At 59.3% G+C, this 21,397-nt stretch overlaps 6 protein-coding genes across 6 annotated transcripts; 4 read left to right on the plus strand and 2 right to left on the minus strand.

The window, feature by feature from the left end:
- The first annotated feature begins 1,334 nt into the window (after positions 1-1,334).
- B0H18DRAFT_1031164 (uncharacterized protein) lies at positions 1,335-2,397 on the plus strand. Its single transcript, XM_048030060.1, has 2 exons — positions 1,335-1,533; positions 1,602-2,397. Exons 1-2 carry the CDS (start codon positions 1,437-1,439, stop codon positions 2,111-2,113), a joined length of 609 nt encoding a protein of 202 aa, XP_047888998.1. The 5' UTR covers positions 1,335-1,436; the 3' UTR covers positions 2,114-2,397.
- A 5,810-nt stretch (positions 2,398-8,207) lies between these two features.
- Positions 8,208-9,881, minus strand: B0H18DRAFT_1031190 (uncharacterized protein; the record flags this gene model as incomplete). Its single annotated transcript, XM_048030061.1, has 9 exons — positions 9,528-9,881; positions 9,404-9,477; positions 9,322-9,345; positions 9,062-9,268; positions 8,887-9,012; positions 8,692-8,757; positions 8,532-8,668; positions 8,401-8,499; positions 8,208-8,230 (listed from the first exon to the last, which is right to left on the minus strand). Exons 1-9 carry the CDS (start codon positions 9,726-9,728, stop codon positions 8,208-8,210), a joined length of 957 nt encoding a protein of 318 aa, XP_047888999.1. The 5' UTR covers positions 9,729-9,881.
- A 41-nt stretch (positions 9,882-9,922) lies between these two features.
- B0H18DRAFT_1031194 (uncharacterized protein) lies at positions 9,923-12,105 on the plus strand. Its single transcript, XM_048030062.1, has 3 exons — positions 9,923-10,272; positions 11,352-12,017; positions 12,083-12,105. Exons 1-2 carry the CDS (start codon positions 10,047-10,049, stop codon positions 11,900-11,902), a joined length of 777 nt encoding a protein of 258 aa, XP_047889000.1. The 5' UTR covers positions 9,923-10,046; the 3' UTR covers positions 11,903-12,017; positions 12,083-12,105.
- Positions 12,106-12,439: 334 nt separating this feature from the next.
- B0H18DRAFT_667809 (uncharacterized protein) lies at positions 12,440-14,105 on the plus strand. Its single transcript, XM_048039053.1, has 2 exons — positions 12,440-13,388; positions 13,454-14,105. The coding sequence occupies exons 1-2, from the start codon at positions 12,539-12,541 to the stop codon at positions 13,942-13,944; spliced, it is 1,341 nt and encodes a 446-aa protein (XP_047889001.1). The 5' UTR covers positions 12,440-12,538; the 3' UTR covers positions 13,945-14,105.
- Positions 14,106-15,133: 1,028 nt separating this feature from the next.
- Positions 15,134-17,642, minus strand: B0H18DRAFT_1123020 (uncharacterized protein; the record flags this gene model as incomplete). Its single annotated transcript, XM_048034622.1, has 4 exons — positions 15,134-15,477; positions 15,539-16,095; positions 16,158-16,215; positions 17,321-17,642. The coding sequence occupies 4 exons, from the start codon at positions 17,640-17,642 to the stop codon at positions 15,134-15,136; spliced, it is 1,281 nt and encodes a 426-aa protein (XP_047889002.1).
- A 999-nt stretch (positions 17,643-18,641) lies between these two features.
- Positions 18,642-19,870, plus strand: B0H18DRAFT_1123021 (uncharacterized protein; the record flags this gene model as incomplete). Its single annotated transcript, XM_048034623.1, has 7 exons — positions 18,642-18,688; positions 18,745-19,235; positions 19,284-19,343; positions 19,395-19,478; positions 19,533-19,586; positions 19,649-19,756; positions 19,818-19,870. The coding sequence occupies 7 exons, from the start codon at positions 18,642-18,644 to the stop codon at positions 19,868-19,870; spliced, it is 897 nt and encodes a 298-aa protein (XP_047889003.1).
- Positions 19,871-21,397: the final 1,527 nt, after the last annotated feature.

The raw sequence follows: 21,397 nt of genomic DNA on the forward strand, positions 1-21,397 counted from the left end.
GAGGGCGGACGTCGTGACCTATGGACGGCAGACCAAACGCTCATGCATCACGGCTCGGCGCGTGCGACGCAAGACCTCATGTGGGGAAGCAGCTTGCACGGTCGGTGAGGGCCGTGCGGGAGGGGACGGTGAGCGCGTGAGGGGACGTGCCAGAGACTGAGCAGCCCTGGACCAGCCTGCACACAGTGCACGCCCGGGCAAGGGGCAACCGGCGTGGCAAACTCCGCGTCCACGTCTGCTCGCACGGTGGTCGCGGCTCACGAGCGCGGACCAGGACGGCCGTTGGATACGTATGGGTGCGCGCAGCCGCTTGTTCGCTAACACAGCCGGTCGCGAGGCGTCGGTCGCACAGAAGGCGTGACGGCGGTGTGTTTGCGGACGGGACTCATAGAGCGCAGGCAGAGGCAAGTGGCTAGCGCGCAGATGCGTGCTGACCGTCACGACCACAGGGCTTCGCTTGCCGACTCAAGGACGTCTACGGACCGAGGGCGAGTCCGTGACGATACGGGGATGGGCCGCAGGTGCTCTCATGACACACAATTGCACGAAGGTACGTGCGCTGTTGCATCCGCTTGCCATCGAGTGACATGGACATCGACGTGCGGCCGCCTCCTCGCTTACGCTTACGCGGGGCGCGGACGTTGCTATACCGACCCAGTGCTCGCACAACGAACACACGTCCGGTCCCCACGCCGGGACAGTACGGCACCCGAGATTACGGCACCCGAGACCGATCTCCTCGCCGTCACCGGACGTTGAGGGCTCCATGTGCCGAGTGAGTGCACAGGACGAGGTCGGTTCTCAAGGAGACGAGCCAGTCTGCCGTCCACCGAGCCAGGCGAGCAACTTCCACCCACCGGGAGCTCACGGGGCACGCATGGCTGGGACGGGCGAGGCCCGACATGGACATGCCGGTCTGCCCTGTGTTACGCAACGACCGCGGGCGGGACAGGCCGAGCATGACGGCCCGGGGTTTGCTCTGTCCGCTGTCCGGAGCGTCGCCGTGCGCAGCGCGCTGTCAGCTCTGCTTCAACAGTAAGCCGGTGACGACGCGCCTGTGCACGCCGCCGGCTGAGTGTGGTCTGTCGACGTGGACTACTGCTACTGCTATGTAGATGGACGTATCCCCGGACGAATATATCTGTTGAGTGCAGATGTGAGTGGTAGCGGACGTGACGAAGCTGAAGAACTCGCTGCGAGCAGAGTCGAACGCGGGACGGACTCTGACGGGCAGGACGTTAGGGACGCAGGCATATGACAACAGTGGAACGCATGGACGTACCTTCCAAGTCCGCCGTTTGAGACTGGCTAGTGTTCTGTCGAGAGCTGGGAGGGCATGGTGAGTCGTCGGAATCGCGCATGCCTTACTTCTGATGTGACGCACCTAGCCAGCTTGTACTTGGTTCGACGGATACTCGTCAGTGACCAGTCGGTGGATGCCAATGAGTGATAGCGTACCTAACGAGTCGGTGGTCTCCGGACTCTGGCAGGGCTGTAGTTCGACAGGATCACGTATGCCGTGCGATCATCCTGGTGAGAGGTTCATTGAGCTACATAGACCACGGTGGACGAATGGCACTGACTTACTATCCCGTTGACAGGATGCCTCCTTGGTTCGAATGCAAGTCTGGTGCAGGAATCGTTAGCGCAGCCCGAGACTCGAGGACACTGGCGACCGCCTACAGCGGTCCTGCTGCCTGACGATCGACTTCTGCGTAGCGACCGTGCCCATCCCGGGCCGAGCCCCATCGTGCAGCTCAGCCCATCTCACGATAGCCGATTGGTTCATCGGACCCCGCCGAGTCGCAATTCAAAGGCACGGCGCTCCGGACGCAGCAAGACATCATCAAGATGTTGCAAATTGCACAGTAGTGCCACGTCCGAGATTCCCGTTCGGTGCGCTTCCGAATGTCGTCAGCTGCAAGCCCACGGCAGACGACGAGTCGCGTATTCGATACAACACGACGACCAGTGGACAGCGGCATCGTCTACTACCCGCAACACGACTGGACCGACGACACTGCGCATGATTTTTGCAGACCAGTCCTGCATGCGTCTGGCGGTCTCTGGCAGCGGCGCGTCCCCATGTATCAATCAAGGGACAGGCACATGAGGCCCAGAACACCGACCTCCGATCGTGTGCAACGAGCCACACCAGTACCGCAACGCTGGTCCGGGCTCTCGCACACGTCACGGCGATCGGGATGACCGGTAGTCTCGGATGCCCTGTCTCCTCTAGCGAAGGATACACCCACTACGTACGGTAAGTACTGGTGTATAGTATGGTGTATTGTGCGTGAAGCACGTATATTCCAATTCGTATTGAAGAGACCGTCAGCTTGTCGATTGACCGAGTTGGCAAGAGAAGTGGCGACGTACCAGTTCGTCTTACGTGGGGTAAGTAGCATTGTTATTGGGAATGGAAGAGCGGAATCAGGATTAGAGAACAAATCCACAGCCCGAGAACAACGTACCGCACGTGAATATCAGGTAGGCAGGCTGCGGAGTACGCGGAGGACACCGTGACTGCGCGCACACGACCTCGGTAACAACGGAATACGGGTGTACCTTACGGGTCCGCCGTTTGACACCGGCTATCGCGTCGAGCTGGACAGGCATTGGTTAGTCGTCGGGATCGTGCATACTCTGCTTCTGATATGACACACCCAGTCAGCTTGCCTCCGGTTCGACGGATATCCGATAGTAACGAGTTGGTGGTTTCTCGACTCGAATCGGGCTGCGTTTCTATGACATTGTGTTCGCCGTGCGATCAACAGACTGGTGTGCCAGTGAGAGGTTCAGATTGAGTTCGACGACAAAGAGTGAACGACGATGACTTACAGTTGCATTGATGGGATGTTCGTAGTCGACACCTTCATGATTAGCAACGGAATCGAATGTCAGCCTTAGCCTGGCGATCTGAGCAATTGTAGTTTAGTATCGGGATCACATGTATCTGTTCAGAACATAAGAAACTCACCGAACTGTATGATCAGTAGTGGCCAATAATTGTGACGGAAGTGTACACTTACGCCACGAGCACCTGACAGTGATGCAAGATTCATCGCTCTGATTATAGCGTTACCGTGCTCTACAGGGCAGTTTCAGTGAATGTGTTAGTTGACTTTCGCGGACAGAATAACCCACCGTTCCGCGAAGCACCTGGCTGCTATCCGGGGCTGGCAAAAACTATCAGAACTCGTGTACGTCAATTCACTCCCAGAAGCAGAGTCAACACTGTCGTGCACTTACCTTCCGGGAGCGCAGCAATTGCCTGTCAAAGCGTCAGAGCATTGAATAGGAGTGGATCAAAGCAATAGACGACTGTTGGTCGAGTTGCTGCGAGGGATGGGGTCTACGCCACAAGTGGCCTGTCTTATATACCCTGGATAGAGACCAAGCCGCGCGTGCGATGGTCCGTGCGCGTGAGTCAACCTTCCGGTGATGTGCTGTCATCCCGACTCCCATCAAATTGCTACCGCTTAACGATCCGCCGCTTCCCACTCGTCGTGTCCAATAGCAATGAAGGCGGGCTGCACTTACCGGGTACAGTGGTAAGCCATTTCCGAATCACCGGGAGAATTCCCGTCTTCCCAGGTTGCGAGGTTCCTGCTTGACACATGTTTGCTATGATTGGCGCTTGTACAGCGAAACCGGTGATGCGATATTCTCTCGCAGCTGCGATCCGTAAGTGTCTTCGTGGCGAGCTCCCAGCACTGGCAGGGTCATCTCATCGGGAGAATTGACACTGCACGCGGGCGAGAATTCATTTGAGAAAGATATGCAAAAGAGGTATCACATATCCTAGAGAACTTTTATGTACCACCAGGTGAGACAAGTCATAGGATGAGAAGGAGAGCCAAACATGAACGGCGTAAAACAGGCGCCCACAGCCACAGCGGTTGAGAGCCTCGTGTCTTCAGATCGTGCTCGAGCGATCTCAATCCCTTGGGCCTTCAAGCACCGGCGGCTCTTGCCCCGCCTCTGTGACCGTTGTCCATGCTTCTCACAAACACACTAAGAAATCTACAAGTGCAGGAACTGGGACTCATCTGCGGCTGTCCTTGGGCACTCAAGCACCAACAATAACCTTCCACTACCACTCGACTCAATCGCGACGACTCCGAGTTAGCGCTGACGCCTGCTACACTCGCAAACAATGACGGCGGTGTCTGAATGGTAAGGTCGTGGTCAGATCAGCATGCATTGCTGGTCAGCTAGGCGAGGACATTGGAGTAAGTACCGTGTTGCCGGTGCCTTCGTGACAAATACTCTAGACTCTAGAACATCCGGTAGGGTCCGAGTCGGGCAACCGTCGAGAGCACAAGAGCCAGGATCAACTTGTGCACTCGTGTGTTCGGCGGTATCCAAGGCGGGTAATCTTGTACATCAATCAAAGACCGGTGTCACACCTTGGGCAAGCCCGAGGAGATGTTACCTAGTAAAGTACTCAGTGACGAAGCTCCCTCAGGATGCTGTCTCATACAAACTGGCACTTGTTCTGTCAGTGTGACACGATGGTCAACGGGGCTACTATCCTAACTGAGGCTTCAGGAAATGAGTTCAGGGAAGGGGAGACCACTGATTCCAAGTTACTGGACCGAAGCCTGTGCTAATCTTGGTTCCAAGCGAACGGGATATGGTAGGTTGCCGGGCCAGTCCGGCGGGTAGCATAGAGAAGCATCACTGATCGGACACAAGCTGATTGGGAAGTGGTCAGAGTCACGTTCCGAGTCTTTCGCTGTTGCCCCAAAAGGTTGTTTGCTTGTGAATCTCACTCAGGACGTCACCCAGCAGCCTGCTACATCAGGATATACATCAGTAAGTGGCTACCAATCATCTCATGGGGAACTCTTGAATATGATTTTGAAACCACAAGGATTTGAGCAGAAGACAGGCTCAGAACTGCGTGAGAACACGGCAGATGAGTAGGGTCACAGGTGAGGTGAAACATGCCGAAATCAATGGAACCTTCGCCGAAAGCATCAGCACCGCTGTGGGTTGCTACGCACCGGTGTGGAAGATGCAGATTGGTTAGTCAGGAATATAGTGTTTGCGTGGCCTCCATTCCCGTTCACCGACGCAGACTCGGAGCTCCCTACCTGCAAACTCGACTCCGTAGTAAGCAACAGATTGGACAGACAGGATTGCAGGCAAGTCTGAGTATTTTCCGAGCTTTGCTGACCATTTGCTTACCTGATAATACTTGCAGCTCGGCGGACGACCTCAACATGGATACCAGGCCACAAGAGGTACACACGAGACGAGTGAGGCAACAGGTCAGTAAGAAATGACCATTCATTGTCACGAAGAAAGCGTACTCACTGTCTCCGGTCAGCGAAGATGGCACTGCTGCAGCTTGACTATGCATTGCATCTGCGCAACATCAAGGCAATGTTACGCTCGACGGGACTCTATGGGCCGAGAAGTATGGGTGGAAGTGAGCCGTGAATGATCCTACGGCATGTATTAAGTAGACAAAGAGGTGAGCATTCTCGTCCAGAACCACCGACATACCTGCTTACCGATTTAGCAATGGTGCCGCCTACAGTTCGAGCGACGACGAGTGTTTCCACACTCGGTCACTGGCGCTCAAACGTGTGCCAGTTTGATCGAGTCGCATGTACTTGGACAGTGGCCGGTGAGGGCCGCGAGGTCGTCGGAGGACTGGACAGCAAAAGCGATTGTAGTCTACAAAGTTATCGAACAGCCCGGCAGACGAGTAGGGTTGTCAGTGAGTCACATTGTCTGACTCTTCAAACTGACCACTCACTTTTGTCATATAAGAGCAGCGAAGACCGTCACGCGATGTTCGATTGTGGGTGCACGGAAATGTGTTGCTCTCAGGGGCAGTCATTCGGTGCTCCCAATCCGAAGACGGAACCTCTCCCGCCCCGCGCCTCTGCTGCCGTGCCCGCCGTCGCTCAAGCCATGGTCTCGAACATCGGACATCTAGCTCACCCCTTCGTGCCCTCCTTGACTGTCGCGGCTCGGGACGGGCGTCTCCTCTTCCTACCAACCACCCCTCCTCAACGTCGTATGCGTCGTGCTCAACTTCACTGCCAATGCAGAAGACGGCCCATTTCCGACACTGTAATATCACCTATGTCAGCCTTCTCCTGTCACCTCACCTCTTGTTCCCGGTCACATCTCACCTCTACCTCGCACGTCGGCAGCCCCGGAGTCTGTCTACACGAGTCTCGTGAAGGTGTCTGCTCCCCTGCTGACGTGGAACGTACCTAGGCACATATCTAGCGACAATTGCGGTCCTCGACACCTTTGCCGTGCACCCAGTCTCCATCCGTCGACCACCTGTCTTCTACGACAATCGCATGTGGACGCACACACGGCGTGTGTTGTACTGGCCGCGTCCACCTCGTCAGTCTGGATGTCGCGGGATTGAGGCAGCAACCGGGACCTCTAGCCCGGTGTCCGACACTGTCATATCACTGGTGACAGCGCGTCACTACCTTCCATTAGCCCTCTCCCGTTCACAAACGCGTACCGGCACCATCTCGTCGACCAGCTACCTCGGAGGGCGTCTATCGCGACATCCCGAGTCACACAGGGATGTCTGCTCCCTTGCCGACGCCGGTCACGCAGCTGGCGACGTGGACACACGACGTACCCGCCTATCTTCGCGGTGCAGTCGTTGGGCGTCCGTGTGCCGACTCTGTAGCATAGCCCGAATCACGAGCTGGTGATCTATGTGTCCAGCTCGCTTTCGACAGATCGCGCCCCGAGCCCGGACTCCTGTCCGCTGCACAGCCGTCCCGTACCTCCGGTCAGCCACCGACGTGTTGGTGTTGATCTTCCACCCTCGCACGAGTCCGACGTTGCGGCTGCGCCCTCGCAACAACCGGTCTACACGGCTCGTCCCCCGAGACCGTACGCGTGAGAGGACGTACGGAGCGGCCGGGAACTTCGTCCAGCCAGACCGGAAGGAGCTGCTGAACACATCTCCGCGTGCTGCGTAGTCTCGCGCTGCGTACGTTCCCCGACACTGTAATGTGGTCAATGCGGGCCACTCGTGTGTGCGACGTCCTCAAACTCACGTTTCCCGGTGTTGAATCTCACTCCGCCGGTCGGTGGACCCCCTCAAGCGCAGCTGACGAAGATACCACTCTGGTCGTCGGCGTAGAGTCCTGGGATCTCGTGGTTAGTTTCTGCGCGTCCGATGATATGGTAAGTGCGTATCTCGATGGTTGCGTGAGGGCTTGACTTACTGGCTGTCCAGAAACCCTTGAGAGCGGGGACGGCGGTCTCCTTGTGGCTACTCTCCGAGCCCAGTCGACAGAAGGCTTGGGGCAGGCAACTCCGGTACGCGTTAATCGAGCCGACGCGCACGTCAAGTCTCACGCCCAGGCCCCAGACCCGACTTTGTTGCTCCAGAGAATCGCGGTCGACCTACACCGGCGGCGGGCGAACGCGGGAGTGATCACAGGCCCGGAGCGTACGGTGAGTACAAAGCACGCGTGATGTTCCATGCTGCTTGCTGACAGTATGCAAGTCAGTTTGCCGGTCGGGACTGGAGCTTCATGGTAGGCCCGCGGACGTCGCGCTCTGACGAGGGACGGCGACACAAAGGGTACTAACGCGACAGGCGCATAGGCTCGCAGGTGAGTAACATGGCTCGGAAGTCACATATGGGTGTACTCACCTAGTGCAAGGAAACAGTGAGCTCGGCTCGGTCTGTGTACCGGCAGATGGCCTCGCAGGGACTGCGCTCGGTAGACGACCCGAGTTTCGTGTGGGCAAGGGTAATTTGGTGAGTCCTGTCAATGCTGCCGACGAACGCGGCAGACGAGTAGGCTGCCGGTACTTATCTCGTCTGTTTCGCGATTACTCGCAGACGTCGGGACAAGGCACCCGTGGAAGTCCTGTACACAGCGTCGGTCGGCGAGGTGGAGTTGCGACCGCCGAAGTTCGGCGGTGGCAAAGACAGCGGCGAGCATCGTGATCTGATCGAGATCGACTCCGAGGGCGAATATAGAGTGTGGCTGAGACTTGTGGAAGCGGACGGACAGGGGTAGCTGAAAATCGATGTCATTTCTCTCCGAATCCGTTAGAATACAATGAGAGCTGTATCCTACGGCCCGTGTGCCCTGCTGGAAGTGCGCCCAATGTGTCCAGGACGAGTCCAGCGCCCTACACCTAGGACGAGTGCACGACGGCATTTATACCCTAGGACGAGTCCAACGCGTCATCTATACCCTAGGATGTGCACAGACTCACGAATTATTGACGGTCCATCTCCGTCTCCCCATTCGCCCGCTAAGCCCCGTCGCAACGCGGTCTCGGCGCCAGCTCCCGGCAAGCGCCCCCGTCCTTCCTTGCCACATCCATCTCTCCCGCTGCCACGTCCTCTGCTTACCTGCTGCACTACCTTCAGCCCTGAACGCATTCCACGTCCTTCCGAAGTCCATGGCCGCTCCCGCGCACGCAGAGGCACCTCTCCCGGGCGCGCGTTTCCCTGCTCCAGCCGCTGCACCAGCGCCGCTCCCGCGCACGCAGCGCCGCCATCTCCCGACGCACGTCCCACACCTCGCGCATCAGCGTACCCACGTCCGACGCCGTCGTGCTGATGCTGGACATGCTCGTCGCCGAGCTCCTGGCCGAGAACATCGACGACGCAGAGGACCCGTGGCTCGCGCGCGAGGGCGACGGACTGAGCGGGAGCTCTTCGCAAACGCGTACGAGGCGCTGGGAGGAGGGAAGAGGCCGCGTCGAGGAGACTCCTGCGACGGTCCTTCAGGGCTGGAGGACTGCTGTGCAGGATAGCGTCGTGGCTCTCCTCCTCGACCTTGGGGACTACGAAGCCTTGTGGCCGTGCGGACGTTGTCCGTTAGCGGTGGCCGCAGGCAACTCTGTAGTTTTCGAAGGGACGCGAACCCCACGCCGGATGCTGGGGCACTGAACGCTGCGGTACCCGGACGCAGGCCTGTCGACGAAGGTGTTTCCTTGGGAGCGGCGGAACGTTCATCTGTGGAGCTGTCAGCCTCGCCGTGGAACCTGGAACGAAGTGATTTGTGTGGTCTTGACTAGGTGCTCAGCCACAGACCTATTCAGAGAATAGGCACGGAACCTACACTGGTGTGACGGTGCCATTGGTCGCGCCAGCGGCGAACTCGCATGTCTCGCGAGGAGCGTCGACTTGGGCGCGGTGGGGGCCTTGCCGGGGCCTGGGGCAGGCACATCGCGTGTGTGCGCAGATGCCTTTTTCTGTCTTTTATAAGCGAAGGGCGCGGAGGCGACCGTCCGCGATCCGCTAGCAGACCAGCCATGAGCGACGCGCCTCGTACACGCGACGTCCCGACCCACCCGTCATGTAGTTCGATCCTCCCACTGACGAAGGGGACGGTGTGAAGCGTAGGATGCTGTGATGTAGCGTACGACAGCTCACATGAACAGATCCGGAAACGACCTCGTGGATCTGCGAATGTCTTGGAAGGCAGCGATGAGCTGCCGGTGCAACGACTGTGGGTCTGATCAGAGTCGGAGACATACCTAGAGCGAAACAAACACACGCTGCCATCCGCCGCGTCCCAATTGCACAGGACAAATCCTGTGCGCCACGACTTGAAGACACATTCGTGTGGCATCGGCAGCCCCAACGTCCGCAAGTCGTCTCCAAGAAAGCCCGCTAGGTACCGTTCCGCGTCCTCTTGGTATATATTGAACAGACGAGCCTTGTCCGCTCTATACTGAATGAGCATCGTGACCGCCATCGCGAGTGCAGGTATCAGTGGAATCGAGGAGGAAGGAGGAGCAGGAAGAGCGGGAAGAGCAGGAAGAGGACAACCCCTTGCAAGAGGATGTAAGTTGGATGTAAGTTGCGCATTAGGCCACGGCAAATCCCGCGATCGAGATTGAAATAAAATAATGCGCATGCCCGTGCCACGGATACTCTGTCGTCGATATCCGGAGGCACGGTGCACGAAGGTTGAAGGGATTGTCTACGTCTGCCTGGGGAGACTACCTCTGTCAAGCTCTGCGAACTACCCAAGAGTCAGGACCCTCGAGCTCGTTCACCGGACGGCCCAGGTATGGAACAGAAGCGGTATGTATCGTGTCACGGGCGACTCCCCACTAGTGGCGACGCACCTTGGGCGACCTCTGTTAGCTCTGCACGACGCCCAGAGGAGGTCAGATCCAGACGTTCGCATGACGATGTCACGACACACCGAGAGAGCCTGAGTACGCACCAGGATCGACTCCGATTCATGCGTGACCCCCGAGTTGCCCCCGAGTCCCCTCTCGTTCTCACATCAGGTGCGTCTTCTAGTTTGTTGGGTGGATGGTCGCACAGACACAGTCGTGATGCGTGCACACTCTTGCCATCGTGCTTAGGGGTGAGTCCAGAGGCCTTCCGGGCTGACATTCATTCTCACCGGTGTGCGTGCTGTTCCAGCGACCAGCGAGCGGAGATTTCGTCAGGCATTTGTGGGTCGGGGAGCAACATAGCGTTTGCGTCGGGAATGGGCGCGACCTCTGGCTTTGCGCAATCCGAGTCCCAGGCGTTTTCCGATGGCGACAGGGCGTACGTCTTGGTTATACCGTGCGCGTGGCTATATCTGCACCAGACCTCTTGATATGCTGGCTCGCCGCGCCGGCCTTGGACGCTTTGGACATGGCATAGGAAACTACGCTTCTCTTCACTTTTGCGGCGGCAGGAAACGAGCGAACCCCGCGCTTCAAACAGCAGATGTCACGCCTTCGTCTTGTTATTGTGTCAACAGCAGTCCCAAACGACGTCGACTGCAGTTGCACTTGCCCGTCTTGTAGCCGACGGACTCAGAAACCTTGCTTCTGCACCGCCGGCGCTGCTGGTGGCAGACCGAGAGTCGTGTTCAAAAATTTCAACCGTCGCACGTGCATGTTCGACTCCTTCACACTCTGCCCACGTCTCCTTGTCCGTGCACGTACCTGTCGTCCACGTCAACTCCCATGACGGCACCACTCACATTCACTGTGAAGGATCATCCCGATTTTCGGTGTCGTTTGGCCAGGTGTCATCCTCCCTCCAAATCAGGCCTCCAAAACGCGAAAATGTTCGCAATACACGCCTCCCTGTTGCATCCGACGGATAGCGCAACTGTACGGATCGCGCAACGGTGTGTACAGCGGCACGCTTGGGCAGCACAGTGAGGCCTGGGGAGTCGCTCCCCTGGAGTACTACAGAGGATCAACTCCCTGCTACGAGCAGTAATTTTTGATTTTCCGTCTGCGCCCACTGGTGTGGGCGTCTGTGTATGATCGTCGCTGCGTGGCGCGTCGGGTTGCGATTCTGCGAACTGTCCTCGATCGAAGATCCGGGTGTACTGGCCCGTTCATCAACTGACAAGCAGCAGGACGTGCTGCCTTTCGTGAAGGTACGGCGCCACAAATGATCGATGCAGTTCGACGACACGGACACATCACACATCGTCGCCAGGTGCCAGATCGTGGTGTCGCTGATGGACGTGTAACTCGCAGTCACCACGTGCGTCGCTCCGTATGGGTTCGAACGCACTCGCATCGCAAGTTCAACTTCTACTATCTTCTCCCCGCTTGCGGTTATAGGTCAAGCAATTCCTTATCGACAGCAGGCTGTCACATACTACTACTTCAGCATACACAAACGACCATCTTCAACATGGAGCACTACATTCTAGACATTCATTACACCGGGAAGAAGGCGAACTTGGCTACTGCGCACAGACGGGCTACCGGATCTCTCGAGCAGTTTATCGAGGACGACCTTCTGGGCCTTGGGTTTCCCGCCACGTTCGAGCCCACCGTCACAAGTCTCTGGCAAGGCTCTGTACCGGTGGTACGATGCACGTGGAACGTCGAGCGTCGTGACGCCGAACCGGATGCTGCGGTACGACACCGTGTTCTAGAGCTGTTGGGGCGATCCTGATTCTTCGTCTGCACTCGCAGCGCCAAGTGGTGGAGGAGATCCTTGCCATCAAGAGCCAAGCACGTACGAAGAAACAGCGCAAGGCGTTCAACCGCAAACTGACCGAAATGCACATGTGAGTACGCCCCCAGTACTATCCTACAAAGTTGCGTGCGACTCAGCTTGTCGGGGACTGCCCAGCGCACATGTCAATGTTGAGATCCGGTGCGTTCTGTCGTTGCTCCCAACGTGGTCGCGTCGACTCATTGGACTCGCAGGGAGGTGGAACCAGCTGCGCGAGATCTCCCCGACCCAGCGGCGCAGAACCGTCCCCTCGTCCCCGCTCTGCAGGACGGCCCAGAACCCGCTCCGCAGAACCACCGAGCATCCGCTCTGCAGAACCGCCCGGCCTCCGCCCTGCAGGACCACTCAGTCCCAGCTCCGCCGGGTCCTACTGAAGTGACGAAGCGAGCACGCTCACCATCCGAGGGTGGCAACGCCGGTCCTGACAGCAAGCGTCCTCGGCAGCAGGCACCCGCGACTGGTGCCCAGGTGCCGTTTCACTCCGCGGCGCGGGATCTACAGGGCGTGCAAGTCCAGCAGTCTCAGCCTTCTGGTGGTCCGAACAGGCCCCCGAGCCAATTCGTACGCCCGCCGATGCCGCCGAGATTCCATTCGTGGGACAACCGCAAGCGCACTCAGGCCTTGCCGCCGCAACTGCATCCGCGAGGGGTCCGATTCAATGGCCCCAGGTTCATCAATAACGCACCTTGGGCGGTTCGACACGATACTACTGGGGGACTTCGCATCGATGCTGGCGCTTCAGGGTCTCTGCCTGCTATTCATGAAGTCGCTGCGCCATATCCGAACGTCGCGCCCGGCTTCAACCCGAACGGTGGTCAGCACTTCGCTCAACCTGAACCTCCACATGCTCCTAGGGTCGCCAACATGCTTCGCTTCCAGCGGATTCCCCCACGCTTTGCTCAGGCTGCCTCGGGATCGGGTTGGGCCTCGACTGCTCAGACTGGTGCTGCTCAGACTGCTCAGACTGTGACGGCCAATGCTACTCCTGCTCAGACTGCTCGTACTGCTGGGAATTCTAAATCTGGGGCAGCTCGATCTACCACTCGTACTGCACTCTCGGAGGCCTCTAACGCTGCATCCTCCCGGGCCGCTGCGAGCGAAGTGACAGTGAAACAAGAAGCCACGGACGACTCTCGGGCTCTCAGAGTCGCCGGTGCCCTCGCCGCGAAGGAGAACCTGCCGCCACCCCGCTCTGGGACTGAGGCCGACTCGGGTGCCCGCAACGGGGTCACGACAGGACTGGGAGATGCTTTCAGTAGTGCTATGGCCGCCATGGTCGCTGCAGCAGAGGCGCGCATAGACGAACTCGAAGGGAGGGCCCACCAGGATGAGGCGGCGCGCACGACGGAGCGGGAAGAGCGCCTCGCTCGGCGCGAGGCCGAGTTCGCAGCGAGGCAAGCGGCGTCCCTCCAGCGGGAGAACGGTCAGGCTTCTCTCTTTGGGGCGATCCTACTAGTCCTGTCGCTGATCCTTGACTCTGATACGCAGGTATGGCGGCGGAGCTCGCGCGGATGAAGGCGATGTGGACGCGCGCTCAGGGCCAGTTGTTGGACGCGAGGACGCAGGTCACGGACTCACGGAGCGACCTGGAGGAGACGCGGGCCCATCTGGCGGAGACGCAGAACAACCTGGCTCACGCACGGACCCAGCTGACAGATGCAGGGACCCGGCTGACAGGCACACTGACCCAGCTAGCGCACGAACGGAGGCGATTGACAGACGCACGGACCCAGCTCGCAGATACGCAGACACAGCTGGCTGACACACAGGCCCAGCTCGCAGATGTAAAGGCGCAGGATGTACTGGTGCAGGCGCGCCTTACCGGGGTGACCACAGAAACGGAGCTGCTTGCGCAGGAGGTAGCCGCGCTTCGAGCGGACCTTGCGCGGGAGCGGGAGAACCACGACGCCGAACAGCGAGTTGCGCAGGACACGATTGCTGGTGAGTTTGTCTGCAGAGTCGGCGAAGATCTGTCCTGACTTCCGTTAGTGCTGCGAGCGGATGCAGCGCGGCTGGAGCTTGAGGCAGCCCAAACTGCCACTGGTGAGCACGTATTCATGTTTCCGAGAGGTGCTGCTGATACGGCGTACTACTGGCGGCGGAGGCTCTCCGTCAATCGGAGCTCAAGCTGAGGTTGATAATCGACTGCTCGTGGAGCTTAAGCTGGAGCTTGAGGTCGACAGACGACTGCTCGTGGAGAGAAACGCGCAGGGTGAGTGAGCACACGATCCCTCGTGCTTTCGTGTATGCTGATGCGCCCGGCGACTGGCGGGTAGCGCTGGGCAAGACATTCGTCCGGACAAAGTTGGATCTGCTCGCCGAAGGATCTTGTAAGTCGTTCTAGGCGACGCGGCCGCCCCACTGGAGTGCTGACGACGGACGGACCCGGATAGCCCTCCGCGAGCAGGTCGAGGCGCTCACGCAGCGGCTAGAGGACAAGCGCGCTGCGCTCGGCGGGCGCACGGAAGGAGAGCCATGCTCCGCGCTGGCCGCCGGCGCGCACGAGACCCTCGGTGCGTTATCCCGTCATGTCGTTCGCGGGCGTGATGACCCACTCATCATTGTCCCTTGTACGCAGCCGGGGGTCAAGGCGCGCACTCGCGCGGCAGATGGATGGGGTACTATTACGACCACTGCTGAGCAGCGTCGTGTGTGGACGCTGTCAGGCAGTGGGCCGTTGATAGGATTCATAGGCCATGAGTCATAGTGCACAATCTAGCCAAACACAAACTACTACTCTCACCATCCTTTAGACACTCCGCGTCGTCTTCCTGTAATCCGTAGCCAGCGCATCAGCGACTCGGTTCGTGTCAGACCCGATACAGATGCCACGTTCTGCAGCAGCGCTCGAGCCACCGGGGACGTATCTTCCTTTCTTCGCATAGGTTTAAGACTCGTGCAGCTAGTATCACGGGCAGGACGAGACATCTCTCCCCCATCGCCAGTTGCGGCCGCTGTCTCGGGCCATCCGGACGTTGTCGCTCTGGTGGGCCCGCAAACTACCACTGACACTGGTCGCCCGCATTTGTCGGGGCGAGCCAGCTGAGTAAATCTCGCTATGAAACAATACGACGCAATACGGCTCCTGGTCTTGAGCCTCAGTAGATTGCGTTCTTGTATGCAGTAGACTGAAAGTCACGCGTGCGCAGGTCGCCCCTGACGAGTCTCTCAAACGTCCGTGGCGGCCTGCCGCCTACAGAAGACGGCCAGCTGAGCTTTCACCCCAGCGTACTGGATGTCCAGGACGCAGTGCCTCATGGTGTTCAGCCTTGAGGGGTGCACGCGACAGCCCGCCGTCGAGAGAACCGGAGCGAGGGAGGCGGTCTGAGCGCGCACGCTGACAGTGTTGCCGTCGCGGTCGCGACGCGTGTAGTGCCACCGAGGCTCGAAGAACGGACATCCCGCGCTCGGCGTCCCCGAGTCGAGCCGCGGTTCCGCGTCGAAGCCCGAAAGCTGCAGCGCGGCGGGTGGGCGCACGGGCACCGCGTCATCCTGGGCCGCGAGTCGCAGAGCTCCGTCGGCCTGCCGTCCATCCGTGCCCAGCGCGCGGAGGTCGGGTGTAGTAAGACGCACGGCGCGTCTCGGATCCGAAGTCGAACGACATCCCGACGTTCACCTCGGAAGTGGGAGCGGCGGCTCTGATGGCAGGAGCAGGGCGGCTGTGAGGTGCGGCATCCCCGGGCGGTACGTGAAGCAGAGGGGAGAACTGCCAGAAACTACCACCGCCAACAGACGGCCGCGCATGCGACCGCAGAGTGGCTTCGTCAAGCGTCGAGCTGGACGCAGCGGAACGTTGGCTGCCCGGGCTGACATGAACGAGAGGAGATCTAGCCGAGCGCAGACTGACCCAGTCGTCACCCGAGTCAAGGATGCTCCCCGACTCGTCCGGAGCGTCCGCGTTCCCCGAGTCGCCGATGTCCCGCGGATCCGCATGGAGATCGCTCTCGTGCGTAGCTCCTTGTGATCCCCATCCAGCGCGCTTTCCGATGTGGGATGGTCCCCAGCCTCGATTGAGTACAGGAGCGGACCGCTTAGTGTTCAGCTGAGAGCTACGGAAGGCATGGCGGGTGTAACGTCCCAACACGGCGTCGTCAGCAGTGCCACTAGTGAGCGTGAGGTGGTGTTTCGCCCTTGCAAGTGCCGTGTCGCATGAAAGAAATTTTGATTTTTAGCAGATAATGCTGAAGCCGACGGAACCGACGGTGCGGGCGGACTCGAACGGAATGGAGCGGAAGATGGACTCTCTGCCTCTGCGATGCTGTCAGTCTCCGTGAGCGATCACCAAATAACGTCGGCTCACATCCGCGTACGTGGTCGCTGAAAGCTATCCAGGTCTTTGCCTCTCCCCGACGAGGACGTCGCGCTTGCATCTGGCAGTGCCGTGCATCGTGACGCGTTCCACTTTCTCTCGGCCCGAATCTCAGCGGCGACTGCTTGCTGCGGAAGCGACCAACAAAAACAGAGGCGCGCGCATATACATTAGCAGTGAAGAGGAGTCTCCGCTATAGTAGAGCAGGACGCACATGATGCTCCCCTCAATCCGAACCCATCGCACGTCCCTCCTGCGCATCGACCAGGCCCCAGGTGTTGGGAGGGAGGAGGCCCAGCTGTCCGACGACCGGCGAGAAAGGCTAGCACGCCACGACGTCCACCGTCTGTCATCGATGTTGTGCGCCGTGTGAGACTGCAGGTGTGCGCCCGACAACAGCATCGTAGGGAAGCGGGCACATGTCCACTGACGGGAACGGAAACGGTCTTCGAGTGGCCTGCAATAACTCCGGCCTTTGTCTGCGAACCAGAGAAGCTAAAGTCTTGTAACGATCCAATCTCGGCGTATGTACGAAAATGATCCCGCATGGGCCGCCGGGCGCCTGATCTTTGACTCCGCGAGCCGGTCCGCGATCTCCGAGATCCCCTGAAGCGGGTTCAATGTGAAGATGTGCTTCCGCGGCTGTCGCGAGCTGCTAGCACCGAAATCTGCCCAAAGCACTCCTCTCCGTGTCTCTCTGAGTGAGCCATGCTGCGGCTTTGTCTGAGACTCTGTGAATATCTGGGCAATATGCGACTACGGCACTCGCAACTCCCAGGAATATGAATCGAAGACACGAAGGCAGGTCGGCTCAAGTCAAGTTCGCAGGTACGTCGTCGTCGTCTGCTTGCCTGTGCCACCATCAGTTGCGAGGGCGTCGTCAGTACGTCGCCAGTTTTGACTGCCACGAAGGGCGTGAGCGGGTCCTCGGGTGCCCTTCCGCGACATGCAGTGGACGATGCCCGGGGGATGACAGGCTTTCGTTGCGTCGCCGTAGACGGCTGTTCCGGAAATCGGGATGCGTCGACGTCGATTGTGACACGCACTGTATGGCGCCACTACGCCGTTCAAAGCAGCTTGACGCGTCGATCCGGATGCCTCCGCCTCCTCGATCCCTCTGGCAGAATTAATGGCGCTCCAGCCCGGCTGTCCCTCCGAGTCGGTCGCGTCCCGTTGGGCTCCTCCCCTCGCCCGACTTGCACGCTCGGCGACATCTCCCTGGGGACGCCGAGATACTCGTGGTACGTGTTCTGCTGGATCATGCGACGTAGCGTAGTGGTCAGCGAAGGGCGGCTCCTGGGCACCGAGTGCGGCCTGGAGAATGGGTCTCCTGAAGTGCGCCAGGGGATCGATTCTCCGCTGCCCCATGACCAGACCTCACTTTTTTCTGCCTGCGTATCCGGAGTGCAAGTGCTGTCACGCTCGATGCGGTCGGCGACGGCAGCAACGGAGCTCCAGCGCCGACAGGTGTCAGGTTCTCATTGCATCGCGCGGTGTCCGTTGCAGCGACATCATATGCTCACTGTCCCTGTCACGCCGCTCTCCTCTGTTGTGACAGGAGTTGGGCTCGGCTGTCCCGACACGGTTCACATTCCGAGGCACCGTCGGCGTGCGCGTGGAGCATCCTGACTGCCACCCTCCAATCCGCCACCGAAGAAGAGAACACGGTCGCGGTGCGCGGTGTCCTTTCGGCAGTGTCAATCGCGTCGAAGTTCACGCGTCTCTTCTTGGTTCGGTTCGCTCCAAAGCATCTGGGACTTCGCTTGCGTCACAAGCCTCGAGCTGTCAGTCGCCCGAGTGGCCAAAGTCTGCGTTCACTACTGCCGTGCCCCGTCCCCCCAGAAATCGTGGATACGTTCGCGGTGCACCCCTCCCTGGAAAGTCGGCAGATAGTCAAATGGTCTGTTGCGGCCGTGTCCGATGGAACGCTTGGGCAGCTAGTGACGCCTGGGGAACTCTCCTGGAGCGCTACGGGATCGACTCCCCCCCATTGAGCGGTTACTTTTTGACTATCCGCGGCACGACCTGTCGACCGTCACTGGACCGTCTTGCCATAGCTCCCTGCCGCTGGTCTCCAGCTCTGACAGATCTCACAATCGAGTTGCTGTGACGGCGTCGGCGCGTATCGATACCGGGGGGGGGGGGGTGGAGTTGCGCGGACACGTCGTGAACTCCGTGGCATATCGCTTCTGTAGTTCGCGCCTGTTCGCGCTGGCATTGATTGGTTCCGTGCACACGCGCATGCGCTGCACCTGGTTGAATTCACTCTCCCACTCTTCGAGCCGCACTCAGTCGACCGCACACCCCATTCTCCTCTCGACAGCGGGCTGTCGCACACTCACTCACTGAACACTCACGACGGCAACCATGCATTCCAGAGAGTCTTCCAGCACGACGCTCACCGCCGAATCCTCGTAGGCCGTTCTCCTGCACTAATCACACCGCTCACGCAGCCTAAATCAACCCACAGGAGCGAACAACCAGCCCCCACGACCCCGGCTCAAACGCCAAAGCGCCCGCGCTCGCCTGTCGCGGGCGAGCCTGAGAGCAAGCGTCTCCGCCCCTCGTCCGGCGCACGAGCCAATGCAGGTGACCGCAGCGTGGTCAAGGCCGGCACTCGCTGCGCTGCACTCGCTGCAAGACACGCGCGGCTGGTGGAGCTCGGGCGCGAGCTGGAGGCCTGCCAGGAAGACATCACGCAGACGAACGAGCGGCTCGCTCGGTGCGAGGCCCAGTTATCTGAGACGGTGACGCCGCGCGGGGACGCAGACACCGAGCTGGCGGAGGCATGCGCACTGCTGGCGGACGTGCGGGCTCTGATCGGGGAGGGGCAGGTGCTGCTGGCCGGTATGACCGCGGAGCGGGACCGGCTCTCGCGGGAGGCAGCGACGGTTTGGGCGGAGCTTGTACAGGAGAGGACGAGAGAGGATAAAATACAGGCCCTGCATGACAAGAACGCTTGTGAGTTGATGCACGAAGGCAGCCTGGGTTTTGTCTGACTTCGTCCAGCGCTGCGGGTGGAATTGGAGAGGTTACGACAAGTCCGGGCAGCGCAGGCGGCCGCTGTTGGTAAGCATATCGGCATGGATCTCTGGAGCGGGTACTCATAAAGCCTCCTAGTGGCGGAGGAGGAACTGCACCAGTTGGAGCTCAAAACTCAAGCTGAGATCGACCGGCGACTGGTCGTGGAGCGGAACATCCAGAGTGAGCACGATCAATCATCCATACTCACATATGCTGACCACGAGCGATGAGCAGTCATGAGCGAGAAGTTCGCCCGGGAAATGTGGGATCTGATGGATGTCAGGCTTGGTAAGCTTCCCTAGGCGACGCGGTGTTTCTCAGCGATGTGCTGACAACGTAGCGGTGTCTAGCCCTTCAACGGCAGCTGGAGGAGCTTAAGCGGAAGCGGGAGGACGAGCGCGCTGCGAAGGCACAGGAGCAATGCCCCACCTTGGCAGATGCCCGGGGAGAGGCCTTCGGTGCGTCATTCAGGTTCCTTCGCGGGCGTGACGATCTATTCATTACGTGTCCCCTTTGCAGCTGGGAGTCAAGGGGCGTCCTCCGAGTCACGCGGCAGGATGCCAGGGTGTTAGCGCGACGGTTGCTGACCTGTAGCATCGCTGTGGACGTTGTCAGCCAGTGGGTCGTCGATGTGTTCAGTGCCCGATTGATATACGTTGTAATGCACGATGCAGCCACACACAGACTAATCTCACAGTCCTTTAGACACCTGACTATCATTTACTAGTAGAGTCGGATTAGACACGTTGTCCTGTACTATTGGTCCCTTCAAGCCTGATCAGACCTCAGAACTTCTTGCTGTGCGCATCACGGTGCGGGCACACGCCCACTGACGGAAACGGACACGTTCTTCGAGTTACCCGATAGCTCCCATTTATCCAGTTTTGTTAGTCTGCGAAACGGGTGTCTTGTAAAGATCCAATCTCGGCTTGCTGAGTTGAACCGGCAGAGCCTGATTTTGACTCCGCGAGGCCGGTTCGCGATCTCCGAGATCCTCCAACGCGGATTCATCCGCTTCCCAACCCCTGCACTCCTCTCCGTGTGTCCGAGTCGTCCCCACTGCAGCTTTATCGGTGATGCTGGGTATTTATGGGCACTGGAAACATACGACACCTGCGATTCTAGGAAAATGAATCGATGACACGCAAGGCGGAGCGGCTGTGACGTCCGCAGGTGCGTCGTAGCCTCAGTCGTCTGCCAATGCCTGCCGGGGTCACAGGTCACGACTCGCCGACGTGTTGTGAGGGCGTCCGAGTCGTCGGGACGGCGAATCTGTGGCTCAAGATATGTCACGAAGGCGAGCGAGTCCTCTCGGGTGCCAATCTCCGCGGAGGATGCCCGGGGATGACAGGCTGTCGTTGCGTCGCCGCAGACGGCTGTTCCGGGAAGCGTCGACGTCGATTATGGTATGTACTGTATAGCTCCACCAAGCCGTTCAGAGCATCTGGACCCGTCAATTCAGAGCACTTCCTCCGTCTTCTCGATGCCACTGGCAGAAATGGTGCTCCACCTGTACCTACGAGTCGGCCGCGTCCCGTTGGGATCCCCTCATCGTTCGACTTTCAATGCTCGAGCGGCATCCCTTCGACGCCGAGATACTCGTGGTGCGTGTTCTGTTGACGTACGCTGCGTAGCGTAGCGGTTAGCGATGGGCGGCTCCTGGGCACCGAGTGAGGCCTGGAGAGTTGCCTCCTGAAGTGCGCCAGGGGATCGATTCTCCGCTGCCCATGACCAGACCTCACTTTTTTTCCTGCCTGCGTCTCCCCTCAGGACGGCGATTCGCATCGCAGCTCCACGGCTTGCCGCGCTTCCCCGCACGCTGACACGGTCACTTTTAATTGACCTAGTCCGGGCGCGGGCACATTGTTGGCTCCGTTACAGGCCGTGTCCGGAGTTGAAGTGGTGCCACACTCGATTTGGTCCATGGTCGACTTCTGATCACGATGCATGTGATGGTGCATGGGCTGGATTTACGGGCTGGCCTTCTGTCTTGACAGCTCGACGGCTTGGAGAGGGGAGTCCATAACCACTCGTCACATGTTAGGTTCGACTCGGGCGCGCTGCAGTCAACCTCCCGCATGTGCAGCTCTCAGCCTGTC

This window comes from Fomitopsis serialis, assembly GCF_022376445.1.
Source record: "Fomitopsis serialis strain Sig1Antser10 chromosome Unknown B0H18scaffold_88, whole genome shotgun sequence".
Lineage (NCBI taxonomy): Eukaryota > Fungi > Basidiomycota > Agaricomycetes > Polyporales > Fomitopsidaceae > Fomitopsis > Fomitopsis serialis.